Below are 23,455 nucleotides of genomic sequence, written 5' to 3' on the forward strand. Positions count from 1 at the left end.
TCTAACCAAGCCAGTCGAATCCACATGATTGCAAGATGGACTATTGGACGGCCAATGCGTGAACAACTCTGATACGCATGCTCATTATTGTCCTACCAGCTGATCTTCTGCCATCAATATGGAAGATCACCTTGAGCTCTGTGGTATTTATTGCTGCACGACCTGCGATGGGACAGCGCCGCCACACGTTCTGCAAAATGACAAGGCGATGGTTCAATCTGCAAAATGACGAGATGAATGGATAGCAATCGGCAAAAACAACTCGGATCCAGTCGATGACGAACTCTCTTCCCTCGATTAACTGCGCAATCGAACTCGAAAGTTGGGAGTCAAGTGTCGGGGTAGATCTTCATCGCTCAACCGACTATTCATCTTACTTGTCTTCTGACCGCTAAGGAAACTGCACTAAGTAAGCTTCTACGACTTTGACTCTGATCAATGAGTCCCCACGTTAGTTTTATATCGATAGTCATTAACAACACCAGGCCAACTATAGGCAACGTGTTCGACTTAGTCGGTACCAAGCCAACTAGATTTGACGGCCCCTTTCTTCATCGAATACCTAAGTGACACTCAGCACCCGACTAATAACTCGATACTCAACCGAATACTTTCTACTCGGTGCAAAGCCAAGTACGCCTATCAAAGGCGAAGCATCGTCACTCAACGGTCTCATCCTCTCGACTCCAACTACACAAGCCTCTGCCGACTTGTTGGACGCCGAACGTAGCCGCCATGCCATCCTGACAAATCACTTCAGGTCATGTCACGCAGATACCATACTCTATCCGATTAGCTGCGTGCCATAAAAGGATGTCACGACTTCATTTATTGTGCCCTCACAGTCATTTATTACACCCTACGCACAGTAGCGTCCGCTACCATGTGCATGCCGAATAGAAAGCATCCCCATCGTCAGCATTTAAAGATGCCCACGCAGCACCATGCTACACCATATGACAGAATATGATCGACATGATCACCTATTCTCTTACCATTCATTTTGCTCCCTCTATAAATAAAGATAAGCGAAAACCTCTTCAGATAGACACACTATTCTATAATCCAGAGATTCTACCGCTCTTTTTCCTCAAGTCACTTCACTAACTTAAGCGTCGGAAGATCCTCACCAGAGCCACCTCCAATGGGACTTATTTTGCAGGCCTTTCTTCTCCGACGTCGAGCAAAACCCAACATCATCTTTCTCTGATCAACCTCACCGTCCTCAATCTCGACCTTGATTGTATGTACCTTCTCCAATGACGGCACACCATCTTCCAACATTCTCACTGCCTTCCAACAAGCGCAGCTTCTAATCAGCTCCAAGCCAACTACCAACCATCCACCGAAAAAAGACCACAACATAAATAAATATAAATAACTATAAATTATATGTTCATAGTATAGATATTACGAACATAAACTTGATAATTTAAGCTTCATACCTATAAAATCAAAAATATTATCAAATAAATAATAAATCAATTTAACTATAATTAAAAATATCAAATATTTAATTACAGATCGAACAATTATCTCCTTATGTCTATATTTATTTTTATTTTTATTTATATATAATTTATTTTGATAAATATGGATATAAATATCGAAATTGATTGGATACTCAAATTTATATCCACGATCAGATAGATTAAAATAACAAAAAAAAAAAAAAATGAAACTTATCCAAGACACCATCACCCTGTTAAAAAGCTATGTTAGAATCCCGTGAAATATTCTACCGTGCGTTCTGTCACGCATATGCCATCCCTACTTCATGTTCTTATATTTAGATATGACTATACATAAACACGGAATGCCCACACCCATCATCTGCATAGTTTGAATAATCCAATCACTTGGACAAGTTCAAAAGGGCAATGTAATCATTGATCAGGCACCTGTGAAAAATTCACAGCAGCCATTAGTTTCAACAGACAGCAGACAACAGACTAGGGTGCCATCTAAAAATTTCAAAGAGCACATCAGGTGAGTGAAATAAAGGCACAAATTACTAAAATCAAAATGCAATTTGAAAATCCTGCCACTTTGGATAAATTATTATGACAAACTAATGGACTCCAATATTGCTCACCATAATATTTGCACAAACAATGAGCAAGTCTTATGAGCAGTGATCAGTTCCTCAACCGTCAGCTGCATATTCTGGGGGCCTTGCTGTACTCCTGCTCTTTTACAATGTTTCTCACCAAGTTTCAATATCTTCAACTCTCTTGGCTTCAGTTACTGCTACATTCATAAAAATGACGGAACAGTAGGGGTGGCTGTGTGTGTGTGTGTTTGTGTGTGTGAGAGAGAGAGGGAGGACTGAGTTTACAACTAAAAACAGATTTCCCCATTTTTTTCCCTTCTAAATCATGCTCTACCCTTCACTTGGCCATATGACATGAACTCTGAACTTGAGACACCGCATTTGACACTTCAACCTATCAATTTACAGCAATGTGTACTTGATGCTGCTTGGAAATCATCCAACTACAAAAAAACCCATCCATTTACAACGGCTGCTGACATTCTTTCAATGTTCAACAAAATCTCCGCCTCTGAATCAACAGAACGAAAGTTAACATCAGGTTCTACCAAAAAAGAAATGAGAAACAACAATCTTACAAGAATTTTAAATAGGCATTCCAATTTGAAAAATAAACTTGCTGAGACAATAGGCTGAAAAGAGCAGAGAAGGTTACGACCTTCATGGATGGAAAACAGAAATTCTTCACTCCCAAGGAAAACTGAGGTATCATTTAAAAGGCTTGTAGCAATTGAAAATACTTACAGGACTATATTCTCAAAGCGCAACACAGATTCCAGAAAAGCAAAACTAGAGCACCTTGGTAGATAGTTAAAGATTTGGTGGCACTACTTTGAACAGGATGATATGGATGGCATCACTCAAAAATAGAATATTTAGGAGTGCATAACAGGATTTAACAACTTACTTTGGTCGAGCAACATACCTATGGAAATTCAACAAATATCATAGATAGCTGAATATTTTGGTGCTTGAGAAGCAGAAATATAGTACTAATTAGTAACACACTCCCTGAAGGTTTTTAGAAACCAAAGACCAAAAAGGCACCAATAGGATGGCATCTTAATTAAAAGAAAGCAGAATATACACAAGGAAGTAGATGTCATATTCTATAGAAACTTACCCGAAGGTTTGACTCCTGCACAGCTTCTAATGACTCGGCAATTTCCAGTTGCTTCATCAATGTGGCCTGCAAAACCTGAAACAGCCAAGAAAAGTGAAATTCACATAAAGAGGATGGTTAAAATGCCATTACATATAAAGAAAAAAAGCAGCATGACATATTTTGCTGGGTTATTGAAGAACTATTTTTCTCACAAATCTGCACCAGATAAGGTTTTTAACTGATCTGCAAAATGTAATTATGCACATAAAATATTTTACCACCAAAAAAGGGAAATTGTGTTTGAGTGGCCTTGAGATGCATACCTTTGCAAACCATTTGTGCAAATTTGCTAAACATAACGACAGATGTATATTTTTTCTCCAGTTGTAAAAGAAGTGTACATCAAAGCTAACAAATCCGATAAAGAACTTTAAATTCAGGTGAAACTCAGGTGTATGACGTAAAAAAAAAGGTACTACATCAATGATTAATTTATTACTAGAAAAAGAAGAAAAATATCATGAGCAATGTCTCTGTGTGTGATGCAAAAAGAAAGTATTATATCCATAGACTGGTAAACTGAAATGTGTTAAACCAAGCTTACTTTTTTTGTCCTGTCTAGGTCACACTCAACAGACTTTATTCGGTCCCAAGATTCTAGAAGCAAATGCTCTTTGTCTAAAGGAATCTCTGCAGGCTTGCAGCTGAGCTCATCAAACATCATCTCAAGCCTCTGAAGGCGCTCTAAACAAGGACTGAGGTGTTCTTCAATAGTTTCCATAGTTGGATGGGGATTGGGAGTGGGATCCAGTAAATCAGAAGGATGGTTGTTGCCCAATTGTCTCTCTTCTCTCCTACCTAAAATACGAAAGCAGGATAGAACTCCGATAAGAAATGCTACTATTATTCTTGCAAGATGTTGGAAAATTCCTTCCTCTGAATCCTCCTTTGTGGTAATGCGGCTCTCACTGGTCAAATTATCTGAAAACAACAAATGCCAACTAAGATTTCTGATCATAAATACACAGGATCATTGCAGCACTAAAAAGCTATAAGAAAGTATAAATTTAATGCATAGCCATATTCATCAATTTTTTAAAAAAGCTATGCCCAACATAAAAATCACATTTGCAGCCCTCCAATCTATATAAACAAAAATCAATCTAATTTTGAGAAAAGCGAGAACATTGTTGACACAAAGGAACACTGTTGACTCTGAAAATAAGCAAGTTTACAGATTTTTTATATTGGATAGATCAGTCTTTGCCTATACATTGAAATGACGAAGGATTTGGATAGTAGGTTTATACCCAATAAGCAATTCTAAATTTCTTTGACTGCGACTTCCAAATTCAAGTAATAGATGAGTTTCTTCAACTATGGCAAATGAAAGACATTTTATAGCCACACGATGCATATACACAAATCTGACAAAGATATGGATGTTAATTAGTGATATTTGCTAATGTCAGCCAACTCAAGATTCTTATGCTTGAGACATACCATCAGTGCATTATGAGGATAAGAATATGACAAAGATATGAGTGTCAGTTAGTGATATTTGATTATGCCAGCCATCTCTACTTAAGATTCTTATCCTTAATATCACCTCAACCTACCATCAGTGAGTGCATTAAAAAGGAACAAATATGGAGATTAACATGGAATTTGGAGAGTAAACCTTATTCATGAAATGATTTGACAAATATTTTGCCGAGGTAGTCAAAGAATGGCATCAGGAAAACCCCATCAATGCCTTGGTAAACAACATTAAGAATGAAGCATCACATGCCAGGGTAGCACGCCACTCACTAGGCAAAATTTAATTGGATTATAGTAACAAGTGGATCTGTCAAATTGTGTGTTCTCACAGCTCTGAGTTTTCAGCTGTTAGTGGAGGACAATCCAAAATGCAAAAGTCCTCATTTTAAAGAACTTTAAGTGCACTAAAGCATCCGTACCTAGGGAACTTGATGTTGCACCACCATTGGACAGCCTCCCTTGATCTTTAAGCTGTAAAGATGTTTTATCAGACCCTGCTCCTCTTCTACCACAATCCACAGCTTTGTCAACCACAACAAAATGGTCATCGCAACTGTAGTAAGCTGTTGAATCTCTTGCTCTGACCTGCATAAATGATAAATGCAAAAAAAATAGAAGGAACAGTAATAGACATTAAAAATTAGCTAAAATTAGCATAATTCCTAAAAAAATTTATAGTGAGGATAGTCCATGTTTTAATTATTATACCAACAGCTCATTAAAAGCTTTTTTGATGAAGGTGTTAGAGTAGAATGTACTCGAAATGGTGGTTAACATTCATTGCATCATCTCATCAAAACCACTTAGAGGACTCCTGTAGTGGATCAGAAGATAAGCTGAGGTAAAAAAGTGAAAGACGGACCAAATCATGACTGAGCTCATTCAGCAAACATGCAAAGGATGACAAATGAAGGACTTCTAAGAACAAAGTACTCATTTCCTTTAGGATTAGGATATAAGAGCACTTTATTCTATGCAATGAGGTGTAGGGGTCTAAGCTAAAGGTCTTCCATTAAAAAGGTGATTCGTGCAAGCCCCACTTTAATGGGGGCAACTAGACACACATTTAGACTGCAACTAACAAAATTAACAAGTATTTCTCAAGAACTTCTCTCTCTACAAGAATAAGAACAAGTAGCCTTCCTACTAGTTGCTCAATAATATTCCTTATGCACAAGATTGCTATAATGGTGATTCCTAGCAAGTATAAGCCCCTCTCCCACAATAAGAACTCATTGATACATCTATAGAATGAAGAGAAAAATTATCCTCATCATCTTTAAACAGCCTTGACCATTGAATGTTCCTCTTTCACGTAAGTCACTGTCAATAAATCAGGGAGAATTTTATGTAGGGATATAGGAAGAGGAAATCACAGAACAAGGATCACCAAACAGCTATGAAGCATTTATAGAATAAAAAAGCATAAAATTAGTTGGTTGATAGTTTATGAAATTAGATAGACAAAAATGACAAAATCAAACTTCAATTTCTCCACAAAAATGGTAATAATCAAAGATGTTTGAAGGAAGAGACTGCCAAAAGCATTTAGAAAGAGGTGCAGTTGCAAGGAGGATTACAGACTGGGTGTGACACAACCATATATAAAATTATATGCAATATTCTGATCTTTTTGATAAGTTAAATTGGTAATATTGCTGATACAATTGTCTGCTATCCATTAACAAAGGGCTTTGAGAGAGTCCAACTCCAGCATCAAAGGCAGTATAAGTCATATTCTATTGGTTGTACAAGAATTATAGCATGTACTCTCATTTCAAAAACCAAATAATCCAACCAGCAATGAAGTTGCAAATGAGTAAAATTTTCAAGAAAGAAAACTCACTTCCTCACAAACTGGAGGCAAATGAATATATTCACCCAACCCAGTTGTGATAGGAGAGCCAAGATCATCAAAATCTGATCCAGATTCAGCTGTCGATGTATCGCTGCTTCTTCCCTGTCATTCCGAAAAAAATAATTTTTTTAATAATATGATGGCAATTGGACACCACCAGGGTCTGAACCCTATACCTTCCCCAAATGACAAGGCCATAGGAGAGAGGTGCCAACCAGCTAAGCTAACAGCTGTTAGCAGGAAGAAAAATGTAATTTGAATTTTTGTTATATATGCATTAGAGAAAAGGGAGTTTATGGGCATATGTATTAAATATGACCGAAGCAAGCATTGATATATCCAGAATCTTACCTTCAGAGGATGTGGCCTTGTTAAGGAGGCACCTAGCGGTTCTCCATGGAATACTTGTCTAGCATGCCTTGACAAAGTCGTTTGAGCATTACGCACAACCTACAAAGTGTGGGAAAAATGGTAAGAATTTCATATATTCCTTTCATTTTCTTGGTAGATAAATGCATACCAAAGCAAGTGATTAGAGCAAAAGGACAACCAATCACTTTCAACCTAAAAATATGTCATCTTTCACCACAGCACAAAATGGAAGGACAAGTGTTCCTTCTAAATATGTTCACCCATACCCAAATATCCAACCTGATTAGTTTCTTTGAAAAGATTCCCTCACTAAAATCCTATTACATTCATTTGTCTTCTCAAAAGTATAACCTTTGTGTTCTCCCCTTCTCTGCCTACATAATAACTTGACCACTCGAGAAACAGCATCTGATAAGATGAGAGAGAGATTATATGAGAAGAACATGCATAATATTTTTTGGTGTTTGATAAACTAATGAAGCACCCTGATCAAATAAACATATAACACCATGAATGGCCCACAGAATTGCTTCTACTAGGCTTCTAGATGTCAGAAACAACTCTTTTGCCCAGTGCACTATAGCTGGAGACATGCAGCCATGCAAACATTGGCCCTTTTTTGCACTTTATTCTGAAGCTAGCAAAGCAAAGTGAGCACCCAAGCACTGTAAATGGTATCTAGGCTCAGGACAAAACAAAAAGAAAAGAAAGAAGGAAGAAAGAAAGAAAGGGGAATCAGCTTATGCTACGTTTAAGGATATGTTCCAAGGAAAGAGTGGTCAAAATGCTTTTCTTACTTCACGGAACCTGATTTGGCAGAAAGAATTTATCATCCAGTTGGACAGTATTAGTAAATATCCAGTTTCTTAACAAAATATTTTACCTTCATAATGTTAGGATCCTTCCATGGTCCTTTATTAGACCTAAGACACCCCCCCTCAGCGAGGCATATGCAAGAGCCACCCAAGAAGTCTGGCAGTTGGCTGAAATAGGAGGAAAGTCTTATAAGAATAACCACAAGAAAAGAGAAATGGATCAACAGAAAGTGATATTCAGAGAAAGCTGAGCATTATAACCTTGCATCGATAGCTTCTAGTAGTCTATGCTGAAATTTTGTTCCCAATACCTGAATGTAGAAAACTTACAAGCACCCATCAGGCAATGTTGGACAAACCAGTAAAAATCATTCAGATGTTATGGTCCTTACATGTATTTTTGCAGTAGTTTTGGGGTCAAGAAAACCCTTCACTGTGTTCCAGAGCAGCTTAAAGCCGGAACCAGCATTGACAATGAACATTTGATGTAGAGTCTGCATACAAAAACATGTCGAGTCTCTTCATGTTGAGATGGTTGAATAAGATAAATAAGCATTTTTGGACGTTCATTGAATACCTCAGGATAGTAATCACCATCTATTTTCTGCATAGTTAGTAGGAGTTCTCTTGCTGTCTTGCTAAAATTTTTCAGACCCTGCACAACAATAGAATGCAAAATTTAATTGCTTAATGCTTGTTGGAAGCCAGAACGAGTAACCCTGACCTCCAAACTAGGAAAATCCACTATGAAGTTCTAACCAAGCAAAACACATTTTTGTGCTCAATACTGCAATTAAAAAAAGAAAAGAAAGAAAAGAATGCTAGAGACACTGACATACCACACCATGCACATCTAATATTGTAGTTGTTGAATCAATGTGTCTCTTGGCTGCAACTGAACATGTAGGAAACTTTTCATGAAAAGCTCTCTCAAATTCCTGTACATGGTACTTTATGTAGCGATCTACAGTGGTGATGCGCATAAGCTTATTTGGCTCAACTTTTCCAAGCCTCTCTATATATACAGGTCTTCCCTCTTTATCAACTCCATGGTAACCCTGAGGATAGTAGCACAGAACTTCCTCCAGCTCTTCAAATTCAAAATCCTGAATCCAATAATATTTGTATGTTGCTTGATGTTAGCATTCAATTATGCACCTCAATCTAGGGAGAAAACATTAATTTTTAACTAATGGCTCCTAAGAACCACCAAAACAAAAAAAAAAAAAAAATGTTTATTATTCAGAAATGTCAAATAAAAATCCTGAACAAGTTGATCATGGTAAAAGAAGATAATTAGGTAACTAGAAAACAGAAATGATTACATTAAAACTAATAGGAACCATTAAAAATATAAAATAAAAACAGGATATTTGCAGGAAACTGTGAATTAACAATGTCGTGAATAAGAAAACAGAATAAAATGAAATGCATTGCTTAATATTGCAGTTTCCACAATGCTTCCAGAGCTTTCACACCCTCAATGAAAACAACAGCTATGTGTATTCTGAATGAGTTCCAAGAAAAGCCATGCTACTGGGTGGCTTCATTCACTACTGACCATTCCAGAGAGGTGTTGTGAACTGCTTGTGACTCTGCTCCGAAAGCATTCAGAGACATTTTATTTTCTGATTTCTTTGGATGTATTCAGACTAGGATTGTATGAAATCCCGGGTTTAGCCAAAAAAAAAAAGCCACTAAGTGGTAATGTGTAGATTTAGATCATCTAAGTTCTAAAAAGAACATGCATATCGTATCTGTGAATTTTTTTTAAGGTCCACAACATGGGTTAAGTGAGGTGCATGCAGGAAAGGGCATTTTTGGTCATTCTTTGAAACTGAAACCTAAAGAAAGTCCAGAGTCGAACATTCTTTAATGTACGGAAAAGTGTTGAACAAGGTGGCCTCACCTCCAATATGGTATCTGTTCCAAATTCTTTTCTCCACTGAAGCATCTCAGCCCACATCTGAATAGTTTTCTCAAAGTCAAACTTCCTAGCTTTCAAAAATCTGCAGCAAACAAATCAATTGATCGGTAACAAGATCAACCAAACAGTGGAGTAAGAATTATATATGTTCTTCCACTTGAGACAATTAAGCGGACATTGAACTTCAACTGAATCAAGATGGTTAGAGTTCACTCTATATTATTAGATTTTTAAAAGAAGAAGCCAATGCATAATTGAATAGCATATGTTAAAGCAGAACTTTGCATGTTATTGACATCTTCAACCAACCTGAGCAGCATGTGGTAATCATCATGCCTATCAGGCAACAAATTTCTAGAAATAAGTTCTTGTCGGAATGCATAGACTGCACGCTCTTCTTCTGCATCTCTTATATCCTCGATGGAAACCGAAGATGCCCTATAGTCAACTTTCCTTTTCCCCCGTTTCTTAAGAGAATGGGTGAGTCTACTTGAAGCATTCAATGCCTTTTTCTTTAGTGACCCAATCGATAATCTTCTTCTTTCATCTTCTGAATTCTCCACATCTGATCTCCTTTCTTTTCTCTCATCATGAGTAAGCACTCCTTCCAGACCTTCTGCATGGCAAAGTGAAAAACCAAGTAACACTCATCAAAAATTCCAAGTACCAATGATATTTATGCTTTTATTTGAACACCGCTTTTTGAAAAGAAGGCAGTGGTTTAATTATACAGCCCCACCTGACATTTCTCCAAGCAAAAGACAGAACTCTAACAGACCTCTATTCTGAAGATAGAATCTGCAACGAATGCCCAACAAACAAGAACCCATGGTGAACCACCAAACACAATCTATCTATCTAATGCAGTTGGGAGAAGGGGAACGGAAAACACAAGCATAAAGAAAAAGGAAACTTACATCAATTAAGGTATCTGGAGTTCCACAAAATATAGGTTTAAGGAGATTGAAAGATGACCTTCCACAGTTGTCTGTAATGCTAGAAAAAATGGGAGAAAAAGCATTATTAGCATACCGAATAACCTGCAATTTCAGAATTTTTTTTTTGCATTTTTTGCGAATCCTAACATTTCATTTTTGATTTAACAGGTTAGAAAACACAAAACCTTCTAACTGATCAGAGACCTAAATCTCAGTATTTAAAGACTTAAAAACAGAGAGATGCATAAAAATGGAAAAGCACCTCACAAGAACTCCAACATCCAGTGGCGTAAACAACGAAAGATCTACTGAAAAAGAAGGCTCGGGACCTGCAATCATTCCACCTCACTCAAATCCACAAAGCAATTGCATTCAAGGAACCAATAATGCAATCAATCTCACTAGAAATATCCATCAAAGCCGCAATAAATCTCCTCAATCCCATCTAAACTCTTTTAAACATTCGATTAAATCCGCCCAAGACGATCCGAAATCAAGATAACCACAGCATATCCCGTTTTATCGATCCGAAACACAAAAACGTCATTAAAAACGGTTTTCCTTAAAAGAACGCCAAAGACCCTGGATCTGGAGCTAAATACAAAAAGTATATCAATTAAATACCTTTAAACTATCTGAAATCAAGAAAACCATCAAGAGTCCGATTTCTTGATCAAAATCATCAAAAAAACTTACGATCCAAAATCTGTTGGACGGGTGAAAAAGATAAGAGTAAAAGGTAACGAAAAAGAAACACCAGAGACGCGGAATCCAAAGCTCAATCCAGGTGCAGCAAACGAGCGATCACCTGTATTTACCTCTTCAATACCCTAATTGGAGACCAAGAGTCCGAATCCTCCGAACAACGAAGAGAATCTCCGATCCTCGTACGAGAATCCTAACGAATTAATTATTTTCTTTCGGATCGGAGTTTGAGGCGAAACAGGAAGGGAATTAAGGGAACGGGATCGGTTCTTCTTCGGCCGCCGCCTGCCTGCCTCCCTTGTTCGCCGTCTTTGTTGGTCGATCCCCGGTTTATGTGGCGGGGTAAAAGAGAAGGTTCGAAGATTCGAGCACAACTACGACTCTTCTTCCCTCTCTTTGTTTCTCTCCCTTACGCTCTCTCTTTTGTTTGGTGTGGTGTCTCTGCGTCGACCATCCTCCTTTATATACGTGTCAGCTAATGTTGGCGGAGTGACAAAAAAAAAAAAAAAAGAATATGGGGCCGAGTAGTCGCTCTCGGCTGGATCAAGGATTCAAGGATGGACCAAAAGAACGACATCATGCCGGATCTAACATGAGTCGGCTACGGCGTGGTGAATACTTCATTTTAAAATACAAACAGGTGGGGCATTTAGCTTTCTTTTTTTCACGTGGTTTACTTTCTGGTCCATTAGACTAATACTCGTTTACAGCTTGTTAAGATTCTCTTGTCTCTCTCTCTCTCTCTCTCTCTCTCTCTCTCTCTCCGGGGGATATTTTTAGCTCGTACACTTGGAGAGGTTGGTGAAATTAGGTTTTGTTTGCCTAGTGATTTCCACTTTTCCATTTATCTTAGTAGGAAATTCAACAATTTTGCCTGGGTTTTTTATTCTATATTCAGTTTGCATCATGAGGGGAATCATGCCTGTCTCATGGTTAAATTGACCCGTAGGTGACTTCATTGAATTAGCCAGCTAGGAACTTAGGATGTGACTCTAAATTTTCCGATGACTGCCATTTGGACCGAGATTGTTGCACGGAGAAAGATTTTTCTTTACACAAATCGTATAATGATCATTTTGAAACCTATATAGATGTATGAATGAAGAAATTTGAAATACTGAGAGCTTTGCAGGATGCAACTGAATGATCAATATTAAGAGTAATTATTATTTTGAACAAAGATGCCATCCAATGGTCAACGTTAACAACAATCATTATTTTGCGCAAAACATAGGTCTGTACCCTGCCACTCGTAGGATGGCTTTAAGCACCACGTGGCATGATAACGGATGACAAGTGCAACTGACACGCCACCAAATAAATGCTTTTTTTTTTTTTTTTTAATGTGCGTGCGTGTGTGTTCCAGTGAGTTAAGCATGCCATCGGGTAAGGGCCAAGTCCCATGCAGTTACCAAACCATCAATTTACCCAGCATTTTGTGCCTCTAGGGTTGTTGTCCTCTCTCTCTCTTAGCCTTGCTAGCTTCTAAATTATTGCAATCCCTAACAGATGTCCTGTTCACAGAGCCAAGTTGGGTGCTGCTGGGGTGCAAGCCCTTTTTTCAAAGAGAAAAAAGAAATCGAAGCTAACATGGTTTGGTTGGAGGACTGACTGTTTTTGACCTTAGGACCAAAGGTGAAGATCCATCATACCATTCTCTTTTTTAGCAGGCTTGGGGTCTCGTACAGCTGTGGATATCTTATTCTGCAGGTATCGAGAGAGAGGGAAATCAACGTAGATTGTAATATTTTTATAGAGAGCGTAATCGCACGGAACCAGATATAAAAAAAATCAGATGAAAGGTATTATTTGAGCTTTTTATCTTAGATAAGTATCAAGAATCTATCTATTATAGAGATATATATACAAAAATTTTTATATATTTTTTTCATTTAAATCTTGATATTTTCGTCAGATTAAAAATTTAAATACATTCAAATCTAATTATATATACTATAAATTCAATCACAAATATTATGACTAATCCAACATCAATGCATATAGGATTGAGCTGCAGTGTACCTTAATTCACATGAACCATGGAATGGATTTGTTGAATCTCACTTACAAATACTAGCTGAAAGATATTATTTAATTTTTTTTACGATATTTATCTTACCACCCACCCATCTGCCCCTATGCCCCCTAGACACATACATACCCATATTTAAGAGAGAGAGAAAGAGAGAAATTTATTGGACTTCTTAAATGCGTCAAATTAAGCTTGCAACTTATAAAATATCTTATATGTTAAAAGTAATCAGTATAATATTCTGCAATTTCTATGACCCATAATCAAAAATAAATTATGCTGAAAACAATACATAATAAGCCATCATTTCAGTTGAAAATGCCTATAAAGGGATGAATGAAATTCCATAACTATATGGTTAAAAAAAACAACCATTATTGCTTTTTCATAGATTGATAGCATCCCTTGACAATTTGGACCACAACTTTGTTTAGGAAATGTAGTTTCATGGCATAGCGTTCGTCATAACACATTTGATTGAGACAAATTATCATACAAAATCGATGACTTGTTCGGGCAGTGAGAATGCCCGACTATCTTGAAGCCTGGTAGAGAAGCCAAGTCGAAGGAACAGCGACATCGGTGCTTGTGATCTAAGCATGTGAGGCCACAAGCTGACTAGTTTTGCGAACATGTTTAGTGTTTCTGCCGAACAAAATTCGCATGTTACATGATTCATACAATTTAGTCCCTGGAACGAGTGATCTGAAACAAGTTATACGGGTAATTCACAAGTGCTAAACTGTCATGATTTTTTTTTTCCATGGCACAAATTTTAAACTGTTATGATTATTTTTTTGGATAAATATTATGATTAATAATGTTGGGATAATACAATCAATCTCCTATTCCGACCCTGCATCGGTCGAATAAACACATTACACCGACTCACAATCGGTTGACCGACCGACAGTCAGCTACTATCAACCAGCAACGGATAATTTGGTTAACCTCCGATCGAAGATCATCACTATATCAGAGTTACCGGCCGATACTCATTCGGATCTCCAAGACTATCGACTTATCACTATTACCGACATATAGTCGGCCTATCTTCTCTATATACTCTAACCGTTATGAACGATTATCGACTACGTATCACGGTCATTAGTGAGAATAAACAATCCATTAACTCTATGATTATGGCTCAATAATGTAGTGCTATAAAAAGTGGGACCACGTGCTCGACGGTTATATCAGAATCATCTATAAAAGGGAGGTAAAGGAACAGTACGGATAAGATAATTTTGGATGAAGATTCTACCATTTTAAATTCTCTTTATCTGCTATTCACCAACCTCCTCTCTGACTTAAGTATCGGAGGATCCCCGTCGGATACAATTCCAGTCTGTGAGAACTTCATCTTGCAGGTGCTCTTCACCGACGACGGACGCAACAAAAGATTGGCCCTAACAGATTGGCATGTGAGGTAGGAGGAGACTACAATCAACTATGCTGAAAATGAGAGCTCAACACTCAACTGGATCGGCGAGACAGTCTTCCCACCGGAAAGATGTTTCTCCCCCACCTCCAGTGGTAGAGCTCAGTTCTTGACATCCTGTGGTCACCACAGACGCACAGATTGCTGCACTCATGCAACAAATGAAAATTTTGATGGAGGCAGCTCAAAGCCTCCAGTAGCAGCAACCGTCGGTAGAGCAGCTGGTACCATCCAGGCACAGTCGCCGTCCTCCACGGTGCTCACCCTCCTCATCTCCGGAGCGATGACCATCTTAATACTCCCATCGAGATGAGCAACCGTGTTCTAGGCACTCCCATCGTGCCACTCATCATTCATGGCATTCTCCCTCTCCTTTCCATCTACACATATCAGGAAGGGAAAATGATTGCGGACGCCTTCTACGTCTCCTTCAAGCTCTTCAGGAGGTTCTATCCCTGGAGTTTTCCAGCAATGACTGCTGGACGACTACAAACGTAAGTTCAGAAAAATTGATCGTCAGCTTGTCCAACTTCAGATGGAAGGTCGGAAGTCTTTCAATGACTACGACTTCCACACTGTCTAGCCACTCTCTCGGTGCATCTTAGATGAATCGATTCCCTCTTAGTTCAAGATGCCACAGATGGAGTCATACGATGGCTCTACTGACCCGATCGACCATCTGAAGAGCTATAAGACTCTCATGATGATTCAGGGGGCAACCGACGTCCTCTTATGTATTAGCTTCCCGGTAACTCTTTGAAAGACTGCTCGAGTCTGGTATTCTGGACTTCAGTCAGGGGGCATCAACTCTTTCGAGCAGCTTGAGCATTCTTTCGTGGTCCACTTCAGCACTAGCCGACGGCCGTCACGGACATTCGATAGTCTCTTCTCAATTAAGCAAGATGAGATAGAGACATTGAGAGACTTTGTGACTCGCTTCAATGCGGCCACACTTGATGTCAGGGATCTCAATGAAGATATGACTATATCGGCTACGAAGAGAGATATGAGGTGATCCAAATTCACATATTCTCTAGACAAAACTCTTCTCCGGACCTATGCTGAACTTCTGGAGCGCGCATACAAGCACATTCGCGTGGATGAAGCTGCTTCTGACCGACGTCAGACAGACGGAAAAGGTCAAAAGAAGAAATAAAAGAAAAGTAAAGCATCGGTCGAATCAAGTAGGTCGACTGTCAATAAGCGAGCTTCACCTCGACGACGGAGTTCGAAGTCGAACAACTATGGCAGGTATGACTCCTACACTCTTCTCTCTACTCTTCGTGCACAGATTTTGATGGAGATCGAAGGTGAAGAGTACTTACGACATCTTCCACCAATGAAAGCACCATCGAAGAGCTGAGATAGGAAGAAGTACTGTCGTTCCATCGTGATCACAGTCATGATACTGAACAGTGTATCCAGCTCAGAGACGAGATAGTGATCCTGATTCGATGAGACTACCTCGAAAAATTCCGACATGATCGTCCGACTCAACCTCCCACCAACCAACAACCTCAGCCGCAAGCTGAGAAGACATTCAACAATTGACCAATGGCTGGAGTAATCAACATGATCTCCAGGCGATAGAAAAACAAGGGGGCAACTTTTGAAGAAGAGTCGGTGAAGAAACGATGACTCGACAATGTAATTATCTTTTCGGAAGATGATATCCGGAGAATACAAACTCTCCATGATGATACTGTTATTGTTTCGACAACGATAGCAAATTATGATGTAAAAAAAAATTAGTGAATAATGAAAGTTCGATGGATATTTTATTTTACTCGACTTTCTTTCGAATGTGATTACCGATTGATCGACTCAGAAGAGTCTCGACGTCATTAGTCGACTTCATTGGAGATGCAGTTACTGTGGAAGGAAAAATCACTCTCCCATTAATCGCAAGAACTAAACCACAATAGAATACTATTTTTATGGCATTCACAGTTATCCGAGTTTTTTCGACTTATAATGTCATACTCGGACGACCTAGACTTAATGCTCTGAGAGCAGTAGTCTCAATTTATCATCTATTAGTTCGATTTTCGATAAGAAATGGAGTCAGAGAGATGCGTGGCGACCAACAACTTGCCTGATGCTGCTTTTTAATTTTTATATAAAATAATCAATTTGAAGACTCTTTATCCGTTGATAAATTGGACCCAAGAGAAAATAAAGAAAAGAATGAACCAGTCGAACAACTAGTCTCCATTCTATTAAAAGAAGAAGATCCTAAGAAAATAGTTCAAATTGGATCGTAGCTATCTGATCCAGAGTGGCAGCAACTAATAAACCTGCTTAGAGCAAACATCGATATTTTTTCTTGATCGGCTACTAATATGCCAGGCATTCCTCCGAAAGTAATAACTCATCGACTAAATATCGATCCAAAGATTAAGTCGATGAGATAAAAAAAAAGATATTTTATTCTTGAAAGATAAAAGATATCGATAAAGAAGTCGACAAGCTCCTCGCAGCTGGCTTCATCAGAGAAGCTACTTATCCTGATTGACTCGTCAATGTCGTGATAGTGAGAAAGACTAATGAAAAATAAAGAATCTGTATCGACTATACCAATCTAAATGAAGCTTGTCCGGAAGATAATTTTTTTTGCTAAAGATTGATCAACTAGTTGATGTAATTTTGGGACACCAACTCTTAAGCCTCATGGACACCTTTGCAGGCTACAATCAGATTTGGATGGCACTCGAAGATGAAAAGCACACAAGCTTCATAACCGATAAAGGCATCTACTATTATAAAGTAATACCTTTTCATTTAAAAAATATCGGTGCAACTTTCCAACGATTAGTCAACAAAATCTTCAAGGCACAGATCGGACAAAATATGAAAGTTTATATGGATGACATACTGATGAAAAGTCCTCGAACTATTGATCATGTCTGGGATCTGAAAGAAGCCTTCAGCGCACTTCGACAATATCAGATGAAGTTGAATTTGACAAAGTGTGCATTCGAAGTAATTCTTAAGAAGTTTCTCAAATTTCTTGTGTCACAGCGAGAAATTGAGGTCAATCTTGAGAAAATAAAAGCTATCATCAATATGAAGTATCCAAGCTCCAAGAAAGAAATACAACAACTCAATGAAAGGATCGTTGCACTCAGTCGATTCATCTCAAGATCGACAGAAAGATGCTTGCCTTTTTTCAAAACCTTAAGGCAAGCAAAAGACTTCTCATGGTCAGATAAGTGCTGACAATCCTTCGAAGATCTGAAAAAATATCTTGCATCTTCACTATTGCTCACAAAACCAAAGGTCTGAGAAATTTTGTATCTCTACTTGGTGATATCGACAGAGGTAGTTAGTTCGGTGCATATCCAAGAGGATGAAAATCAAATTTAACGGTCAATCTACTACACTAGCAATGTACTTTATAATGCTGAAGTAAGATATTCAAGAGTGAAGAAGATGATCTATACTCTGATCATATTATCACAGTGACTTCGTCTATACTTCCAAGCACACCCTATTATTGTCTTGATAGATCAGCCATTGAAGGCAATCTTACACCGACCTGATACGTCGGGTTGAATGGCAAAGTGAACAATAAAGCTTAACGAATTTGATATACAAAATCATCTACGTCCATCAATGAAGGCGCAAGTTTTGGCCGACTTCATCATCGAGTGTATAATACCTAATAATAATCTTGATGATGAAGCTAACGATAAAATAAAGCAGGCCACGATTCCTGAACCCGACTCAATGTCGGCATGGGTGCTACATATTGATGGAGCATCTAATGCACAAGGCAGCGAGACAGATCTCATCCTCACCAATTTCAAAGGGGTTATAACTGAGTATGCCTTTCGATTTAATTTCAAAGCTTTGAATAATCAAGCTGAATATGAAGTATTTCTAACCAGCTTAAAAATTATCAAGAAGCTTGATATTAATAGTCTGAAAGTCTTCACTGACTCATAATTGATTGTTGGATAGGTTAAGGATGAATTTGAAGCTCGAGATCCCATTATAATGAAATATCTTCAGAAGGTGAAAGATCTAATATCAACCTTAAAGTACTTTGAGATCTTTCGCATTTCAAAAATAGAAAATACTTGAGCCGACGTACTTTTGTGACTTGCAACCATTTTATTCAACTCGTTGGATAGGACATTCATCGAATACCTTGAACAATCGAGTATTGATAAAGTCAAGGAAGTGCTACAAATCACTGAGGACTTAAGCTGGATGGATCTGATTATCCAGTATTTGACTGATGAAACTCTCCGTACAGATCTCTCAGAAGCCAAACGACTCAGATGGACGGCCTCACAATACATTTTGCTAAATGGTCAATTATATAAGAGGTCATTCTCTCTTCCTTTACTGAAGTGTTTGGGATCGATAGATGCTGACTATGCACTTAAAGAAGTTCATAAAGAAATTTGTAGAAATCACTTGGGAGACAAATCTTTGGCTTATAAGGTCTTACGATAAGGATATTACTGACCCTCCATGAAGAAAGATGGAGCTGAACTTATCCGAAGGTGTGAACCATGTCAGAAATATGTAAATATACAACACCAACTGGCCAGTCAATTGACATCAATTGTTGCACCATGACCCTTCACATAATGAAAAATTGATATACTTGATCCTTTTCCTCCGACATCTGGTCAAAAGAAGTTCATAGTGGTCGCCATCGATTGCTTCATCAAATGGATGAAAATTGAACCTCTGGCACAAATCATTGAAAGTAAGATGGAAGACTTCATTCAAAAATTAATCATATGCAGATTTGGTCTACCACACACTATCATCACTGACAATGATCGATAATTCAACAATCAGAACTTCAAATAGTTTTATGTAAAATTTCATATTATGCACAAACTCATATCAGTCGGCCATCCACGATCCAATGGTGAAGTAAAAGTAACAAATCGAACAATACTGCATGGACTCAAAATCAAACTGAATGAAGCTAAAGATCTTTGGGTGGAAGAGCTATATCTAGTCTTATAGGCATACCGAATGACTCCTCGTATACCAATGGGAGAATCGTCATTTAATTTGACTTATGGAATAGAAACGATGATCTCACTTGAGATCGGAATACCATCAACAAGAGTAGAACAATATAGTGAGCCGAGCAATTCAGAATATCGAAGAGCTGATTTAAATCTACTTTCAGAAGTCTGATAACAAGTTCAAGTCCGAATGGCAGCATATCGGTAAAGAGTAGTCCGGTATTATAATGCAAAAGTTAAGCCGAAGGTCTTCCGTCCAGGAGATTTGATCCTAAGAAAAGCGAAAGTCTCAAGATCTTTGGATTAGAAAAAATTATCTCTGAATTGAAAAGGACCTTACAGAATAATCGAGACACTTAGACCGGACGCATATCGGCTGAAAATCTTTGAGAGAGCTGTAATTCCTCGAACGTGGAACGCTGACAACCTAAAAATATATTATCAATAAAGTTGTTCATATATATAGTATTCAGAATAAAATATTCAATTACAAAATTACAAAAATTTCGACCAACTACAAAGTGATTTTAGACTGATAAATGGATGGTCAGTTTCTATCGACTATATTTCGAATTTTCACTGTAAAAACCAACACATCGACTATATCTCGGCTTTCACTATCAAAATCGATGTACAGACTATATCTCAGTACCGACTATGCCTCAGTTTTCCACTATAAAAGCCAACTCTAGTTGAATGACTATTTATGCCGACTTAGTTTTAACTAAGCCGAACATTATGCCAATACAATCTAGGTCGGATTGAAATTATACCGACTTGACTACGATCGATCGAAGGATATTCAGCTTGCCATCGATTATCAAATAACTAGACATACTAATCCGACTATGGTCGGTCGAAGGATATTCGGCTTATTACCATTTATTCTAATACTTAAAAAGTATGTCAACGGATATTCGACTAACGAATAATTCTACAAGTACTACTGAATGTTTGGCTTGCCGATCGATATTCGATAATCATAATAATTCTATGACATTGCAAATATACAAAGAAAGAAAGAATCTGTACTTAGAAAAAAAAATTCATTCATTGAAAAGAAGATTACAAAATTAGGCCGAAGTTCGATTATAAAAGTTTCTAATTACAAAAAGAAAACAAAAATATTGCATCGATCACTAATCATCGTCTCCATCTCCTTGCTCCGACACAACATCAGTGACTGGGACATCTTCTGGTGCATTCGATGCGACGTCTTCAGTCGGCGCGGCTTCTTCTACGACAGCTCCATCTTTCGAGATAGGGAGGAATTATGCTGCTCAAGTTTAGATCTGGGTATAACTTTCCGATTGCATCTCGACCGTCCTCATACCCGATGCAATAAGAGGCGAATCCGCCTTCGAGAATTTCTTCCTTGAACTCCTCTGAGTTCTTGAAGTTTTCGATGGCTTGATTCAAAGCTACCCTTGCCGACTCTACTCCACTTTTGCCAGCTCTGCATCAGCTCTTGCGGAAGCCGACTCATCATCGGCCAGTGCCAACCTTTTTAGGATGGCCCGATATCTTTCACGTTCATCTTCGAGTTCTTTAATGCAGCCATCTCTTTCTCATTGAAGTCGGTGGATAGAATGCTTTTTGCTCTTGATTCGCAGCTCAAGAGATAAAACTTTTTAGTGAGCCGACTCAAGTTCGGCTCTAGAAGATTGTAGAACGGCGGTCAAGCGGGAGACTTCTTCTTGAAGCTTTGCCTCTCGCTCAATTGCCACTTGGAGTTGTTCAAGGGCAGCTATCTTCTCGGCATTGGCGGCCGCCACTTTGTCCATCCATGATCGATGAAAGTCGGCAATTCTTTAATGACCGACCTCTAGGTCATGCATATCATGTGCCCACTGAAAGCAAAAGATGAATCAAGTCAGATCAGATCCAAAAAAAAGATATGTTGAAGAACTTACCTCAAGTATCATCGGATAAAAGGAAAAGAACATCTCGGCGACAATCCGATTCTTCCTATTCTCCTGATCAGCCAGGAGAAGGATAGCTTCGATGAGCCTCCTAGCCAATTCTAGATTGGCCAGGGCTGACTCACCCTCAGATATCCGGATGTCGATGAGTGTTGGAAGGCCTTCAGTCGATCTGTCATCAGCCGAAGTTGCTGGAGCCTTCCCCCGATCCCTGGTCGGCAGCCCCACGCTTGAGAATGCGGGGAAGTCAGCACTCGACTGTGCCTGAGAAGGTTCTGCTGTTGGAATCATTGGCGCAGCCGTGGACTGTTCTGGTTCGACCGCGACTTCCACCTCGGCTTCAACCTCTGTTGATGGAGCCGCCGATGGAACTGCAGCAGCTCGGTCTTCTCCTGCCACCCCATCTTCAGTGGATGGCATTTCAAGGAGCGTTATCGGGGCCAACAATGCCAAGATCGGTTCGAAAATCATCTTCGACGATACATCGGATTCCCTCACCAGTGCAGATGAAGCAACTGTCTGACTCTTCTTCGATGGTCGGAAGGGTCCAGCTTTGGATGCTGCCTTCTTCTTGGCAGCTTGCTGATGAATATCTGTAGTCGATACTCGTGTCCTCGACTGCATAGTTGCAACAGAACAAAAAAGTCAGTATAATTCAAAAATAAATAAGGTAAAAATGAAAGTGGTCAACTATGCTATACCTAAGGAGGTGACCGAACTAAGCCCGACATCGTAGATAGATTGTTCGATCATCAACTCTCTCTACGGTGGAACTGTCATGTCTTTCAGCCAGTGAAAATCCTCTCGATCATTGACCTCCACCCAACTATTCTCGTTGGAGCCGGTCCTCGGATCACCCCAGCACGAAGGAAAGTCCTAGGGAGAAGGAGAAGAAACAAAAAAGAATTGGTTCTTCCATCCATGAATGGACGATGGAAGATCGGTAATGAAAGAAAGACCTTTTCTCAGGTTGAAGAGCTACCAACCCTTGGCTTTCAGATGGGAATGAAGGACTAAAAAAGTTTGAAAGAGAGAAGGGGGAGGCTCAGTCGGTATGAGCCGACACAGCAAGGCAAAGCTAATTATTAGCAGATCAGAGTTCGATGCCAGCTGAGAAGGGCAAAGGCCATAGTAATCGAGAAGATTCTGGACAAACTTCAGAATCGAAAATCGAAGATCAGTCTGAAGGTCTTCAACATAGAAGGCAACCTAGTCCGGAGGAAGAGAATTCATCCAACCATTGGAGCTAGGAGCGAAGAGCTGATACTACTCCGGGATACGATATTGCTCCTAGAGCCGTTCAACATTAGGTCTGGATAGGGAAAAAGCCTCCACTTTCGGACCCGAAAGAGAGTCGTCGATCGAATTTTCCGACCGACTATCCTGAGAAGAAGCTCTAGCCATGAAAATAGAAAAGTAGAGAAAACCCTAAAATGAAAACTCAAAGGAGAGACGGACTCAAGAAAAAGGATGAGAAAACTTGACCTGAAAGCCAAAAAAAAGGTAGAGAAGAGATCCTGGAGCTCTCTGGTGCTGGGGCGATCTTCCTCCGACTGAACCTTTCGCAATAGACGATGGTGACAAAATGCAAAGTAAAAGTTTGGCTAAAAGTGACTCTATATATATAAGATCCTTCAACGGTCCAGATGAAATCGATCAAATCTGAATCTCATCAGATGATGACACGTGGCAATATTCGAACCGATCATGGTCGGATGGTTCGACGTACCTGCTCTTGATCGTGCCAC

At 38.9% G+C, this 23,455-nt stretch overlaps 1 protein-coding gene across 9 annotated transcripts; it reads right to left on the reverse strand.

Annotated features, from left to right (window-relative positions):
* Positions 1-1,859: 1,859 nt before the first annotated feature.
* Positions 1,860-11,754, reverse strand: LOC105039523 (phosphatidylinositol/phosphatidylcholine transfer protein SFH13). 9 transcript variants are annotated; one of them, XM_010915705.4, is made up of 18 exons: positions 11,429-11,754; positions 10,873-10,939; positions 10,590-10,660; positions 10,412-10,470; positions 9,982-10,288; positions 9,655-9,754; positions 8,585-8,851; positions 8,323-8,400; positions 8,138-8,239; positions 8,007-8,056; positions 7,814-7,913; positions 7,282-7,338; positions 6,910-7,008; positions 6,547-6,660; positions 5,120-5,285; positions 3,763-4,139; positions 3,177-3,251; positions 1,860-2,564 (listed from the first exon to the last, which is right to left on the reverse strand). In XM_010915705.4, the coding sequence occupies exons 4-18, from the start codon at positions 10,416-10,418 to the stop codon at positions 2,547-2,549; spliced, it is 1,917 nt and encodes a 638-aa protein (XP_010914007.1). In that variant the 5' UTR covers positions 10,419-10,470; positions 10,590-10,660; positions 10,873-10,939; positions 11,429-11,754; the 3' UTR covers positions 1,860-2,546. The 9 variants fall into 9 exon arrangements, with proteins under 9 accessions (XP_010914007.1, XP_010914011.1, XP_010914005.1 ...); XM_010915709.4 differs by having other exon boundaries at positions 9,982-10,285; positions 10,590-10,668; XM_010915703.4 differs by having other exon boundaries at positions 10,590-10,668.
* Positions 11,755-23,455: the final 11,701 nt, after the last annotated feature.

Source organism: Elaeis guineensis, chromosome 1 (genome assembly GCF_000442705.2).
Source record: "Elaeis guineensis isolate ETL-2024a chromosome 1, EG11, whole genome shotgun sequence".
Taxonomy (NCBI): domain Eukaryota; kingdom Viridiplantae; phylum Streptophyta; class Magnoliopsida; order Arecales; family Arecaceae; genus Elaeis; species Elaeis guineensis.